We start from the raw sequence: 4,534 nt of genomic DNA on the forward strand, positions 1-4,534 counted from the left end.
AGAGAAATTATTATTCGATAGATTCAAATAACTCAAGAATGTTAATGAAACCATGCTTGAAGGAATGCTGCCGGAAAGCTTATTCCTTGACAAATCAAGAGATAATAACTGGTGCAACATTGAAATGCTTTCAGGAATTTGGCCACTGATGTGATTCCCAGACAAGTTCAAAACCAGCAAACCAAACAATTTTGTTATTTCTTGGGGAAGCTCTCCACTTAAATTATTGTCGGATAGGTTTATGCCTACAACCAGAGAAAGAGTCCTGGTGTATTCAAGACTTTGACCTTTCATAATCACCACCAATCGTTCTTCATACTGAGAGTTGCTCACATTGTCACACAAAGGATATATATTCTTGTTATACTTCGGAACCATGGCTTTAAGCTCAAACAAAGTGACTGGAATTTCACCCATCAGATTGTTTTGTGCAAGGTCTAAGACATGTAGGGAGCTTAAATTTGAAAGCTGGGAGGGAAGTCTTCCAAAAAATACATTTGACCTCAAGTTGAGTATTACGAGATTTATGAAAGCAGTTCCAATCCATGAAGGAACCTTACCCGATAATTGGTTATAACTGAGATCAAGGAGTTCCAATCTTGATAAATTTTGGAAAGATAAGGGGAGCTCTCCTGAAAGCTTGTTGTCGTTTAGATGCAATGATTCGAGCCATTGTAACTGGCCCAACGACTTTGGTAGCATCCCAGATAAATTGTTATTTCCAAGGTCTAGAACAATTAGGCTAGAGCAATTATTTATGGTAGAAGGAATGCTTCCAGTCAAATTATTCCTTGAAAAATCAATGACTCGAAGAGAGGTGATGTGTCCTATGGAATCTGGGATGGTCCCAAATAAATTGTTATTTCCAAGGTTTAGAACAATTAGGCTAGAGCAATTACCTATGGTATAAGGAATGCTGCCGGAAAGCTTATTCCTTGACAAATCAAGAGATAATAACTGGTGCAACATTGAAATGCTTTCAGGAATTTGGCCACCGATGTGATTCCCAGACAAGTTCAAAACCATCAAACCAAACAATTTTGTTATTTCTTGGGGAAGCTCTCCACTTAAATTATTGTCGGATAGGTCTATGCTTACAACCATAGAAAGAGTCCTGGTGTATTCAAGACTTTGGCCTTTCATAATCACCACCAATCGTTCTTCATACCAAGAGTTGCTCACATTGTCATACAAACGATATATATTCTTGTTATACTCCGGAACCATGGCTTTAAGCTCAACCAAAGTGACTGGAATTTCACCCATCAGATTGTTTTGTGCAAGGTCTAAGACATGCAGGGAGCTTAAATTTGAAAGCTGGGAGGGAAGTCTTCCAAAAAATACATTTGACCTCAAGTTGAGTATTACAAGATTTATGAAAGCAATTCCAATCCATGAAGGAACCTTACCCGATAACTGGTTATAACTGAGATCAAGGAGTTCTAACATTGATAAATTTTGGAAAGACGAGAAGAGCTCTCCTGAAAGCTTGTTATCGTTCAGATGCAATGATTCGAGCCATTGTAACTGGCCCAAGGACTTTGGTATCATCCCAGATAAATTGTTATTTCCAAGGTCAAGAACAATTAGGCTAGAGCAATTACCTATGGTATAAGGAATGCTTCCAGTCAAATTATTCCTTGAAAAATCAATGACTTGAAGAGAGGTGATGTGTCCTATGGAATCTGGGATGGTCCCTGTTATTTGATTTTCCAAAAGGAAAAGGCAATTCAAGTCTAACATAGATTCACCTCTGCTCAGTGGGATAGGGCCAGAAAATTTATTGTGTGAGAGATCTAGTAAATAAACCCCTTTGATTGAAAAAGGAATAGGTCCCTCAAAGAGGTTGTAACTGAAATCAATCTCTGATTCAATATATGCACCAGAATGAAATTTTAATGAATTTGGTAGCTGACCTTGTAACTGATTGTGAGAAAGGCTTAAGTACTGCAGATTGAAAGAAATATTCCAAAACCACTTGGGTATGGAACCTGAGATGCTAGCATTTGACAAATCCAGCCAGGAGACCTCCTTTTGAGACCTAAGCCAAGTCGGGAATGAAGGGCCTAAATTGCATGAAGCCATAATCAGATAAGCGATTTGGAATGGGGGGACCCAGGTGGAACTAACATTCAAAACGAGACCTGAATTTCCGCCTATCAACAACATCTTCAGCTTACTCAACTTTGAAAAATGTTCTTCAGAAAGAATTCCAGTCAAACGATTCTCATAAACTTCCAATACAACCAATTCAGAAAGTTGTCCAAAACTAACTGGGAGACTCCCATTCAGTTCATTCCATCCAAGCCGCATCTTATTCAGATTTTTGAATGTCCCAAAAGAAGCAGGGATAGGGCCTTGAAGCTTGTTGTAGGATAGATCCAGATATGTAAGTTTTTCCAGCTGACTCAACCGTTCTGGCAATCGGCCCACTAATTGATTCGAGGACAAGTCCAAATACCCCAGTTCTGGTAAAGGACCTTCAGAACTGCAGTTTTTGATCTCTTCGAGAAACTCAGAGAAACTTCCTGCAATCATCATCAAGAGTATTAAAATAATTTGTTTTTAATAAATTGTTTTATGAAAAATAAGAAAGTTCACGAGAAAGGTAAGAAACTTTGCCTTCTTAATGCATTATCAAATGAACGGAGAAAAGATAATTTAAAATATTTTTAGAAACAAGTGTCTGCATGGAATAAATTGAGAATATTGTTTTTAGAAATTAAAGTTTCCAAACAAAATTTTGTTTCAAAATATAATATAATATTTGTAAAAATTATTATAAAAAAACTCAAAATTTGATTTTGAAAAAATATTTTAAAAAGGTTTACAAGAAACAAAATACATTATAATATTTGTAAAACTATTATAAAAAACTAAAAAATGATTTTAGAAAACTATTTTAAAATTTGTTTACAACCAAAACCTAGATTTTGTAGTGTAATCTTTCAAATACATCAAAAGCCCTAAAAAGTCCCCTTCCTTGGTCAATTGTGCAATGAATTTATGACAAATCATGCATCATCAAGAGTTAAAATAATTTAATTTAAAATAATTTTTTTTAAAAAAAAAAAAGAGAGAGTTTATGAGAAAATAATTTAATGAGTGGTGAGAAGATAATTGAAGTTGCTTTGATGGTTAATGATAAAAGTAAGAGATTATTGGAAAGTCAAATAATTTAATGGAAATATTTTTTAAAAACAAGTGTTAACTGTAAAACCACTACATTATTTTGATGTATCAAAATCAGTAAGCAATAATAATTTTTCTAAGCCAAAAACGTACCAAGAAATTTATTGTTTGCCAAATTCAGAAATTCTATCTTCTTCCAACTTCCGCTTAACAGTTGAGAGCAACTACCTGTGAGATATTCATTCCCAGATAGATCCAAGTGCTGCAAGTTAGGTAGTTCCCCAAGGCCATGTGAAATATGCCCATATAACTGATTAAAGCTTACATCAATGTATACAAGGCTGCTAAGGTTTAGAAGCCATATTGGGAACTTTGACTGGAAAGAGTTGTCACTGATGCTTATGAAAGACAGTGAAGTAAAATTGATAAAGTTTAGAGATGAAATTGAACCGGAGAGCCCACAATCTTGTAGGTGCAACTCTGTTAAAAATGAAAGCTTGTTGAATACCTCCATCCAATGAGATCCTACCATTGAAAGGTTGACATAGTTCATCTTGAGATGCCTTAAGGAAACAAGATTAGTCATCCATTCAAGATCCTTAACAAATAACTGAGATTCAATGGAAGAAAGATCAAGAAATTGCAAATTAGAAAGGTTTCCCAAGGTTGGAGGAATTGCACCTTTGAATCCACAATTTGATAAGTTTAGATATTGTAAATTTTTCAAAGATCCAAAGAATTTAGGAATTGAGATATGCTCAAATGAGTTGCCACTCAAATCTAAAGATCTCAAAGATTTGAGTTCTATCAAAGAAGGTCAGATCTCCCCGCTTAAGTTCATTGAACTCCAATTTTCATATGCTTCTTCAAGATAATATGGGTTATGAAGATCGATTGAAATAACAACTCCTGTGTTATTTTCACAACCAATTCCCTCCCATTGACAACAATTGCCTCCTATCCATGATGAAAGCCGGTTGTTAGAAGAATCTTTGAGACCATTTTTGAAGTCAAGAAGAGCTTCTCGATCAGCTCTTGAGCAATTTCCCTCAAGGGTTTCACCCTTGCAAGCAAGATATCTTGTTATTAAACATAGAATCACCAAAAGGAAACCACGAATTGAAATTTTCTCCATCTAAGAACACCTATAAAAATAAGTAATTAATATTAAGTTCCGATAGAAGAATCAAAATAGTGATGAAATTTGATAAGTAATCAAAACTTCAAGTTATTGGATATTAAATAACACATAGATTTTAATCAATCATAAGTTTAATAAGATTAAAACATGTCAAATGGATGGCATACTTGAACACATATCCATATCAAACATGGTCTAATGATTGTTGCTTATCAAAACTACAGAAATCACCCACAAGAGAAGCTTAGAAGCATTAGGCAG

General features: G+C 34.8%; 1 protein-coding gene across 1 annotated transcript; it reads right to left on the reverse strand.

Moving 5' to 3' along the window:
- Positions 1-51: 51 nt before the first annotated feature.
- Positions 52-2,538, reverse strand: LOC117910119 (LRR receptor-like serine/threonine-protein kinase GSO1; the record flags this gene model as incomplete). Its single annotated transcript, XM_034824180.1, has 1 exon — positions 52-2,538. A coding segment is annotated over exon 1 (2,487 nt), but the record flags the coding sequence as incomplete, so codon positions are not given.
- Between the last annotated feature and the right edge of the window lie 1,996 nt (positions 2,539-4,534).

This window comes from Vitis riparia, unplaced genomic scaffold, assembly GCF_004353265.1.
Source record: "Vitis riparia cultivar Riparia Gloire de Montpellier isolate 1030 unplaced genomic scaffold, EGFV_Vit.rip_1.0 scaffold613_pilon_pilon, whole genome shotgun sequence".
NCBI lineage: Eukaryota > Viridiplantae > Streptophyta > Magnoliopsida > Vitales > Vitaceae > Vitis > Vitis riparia.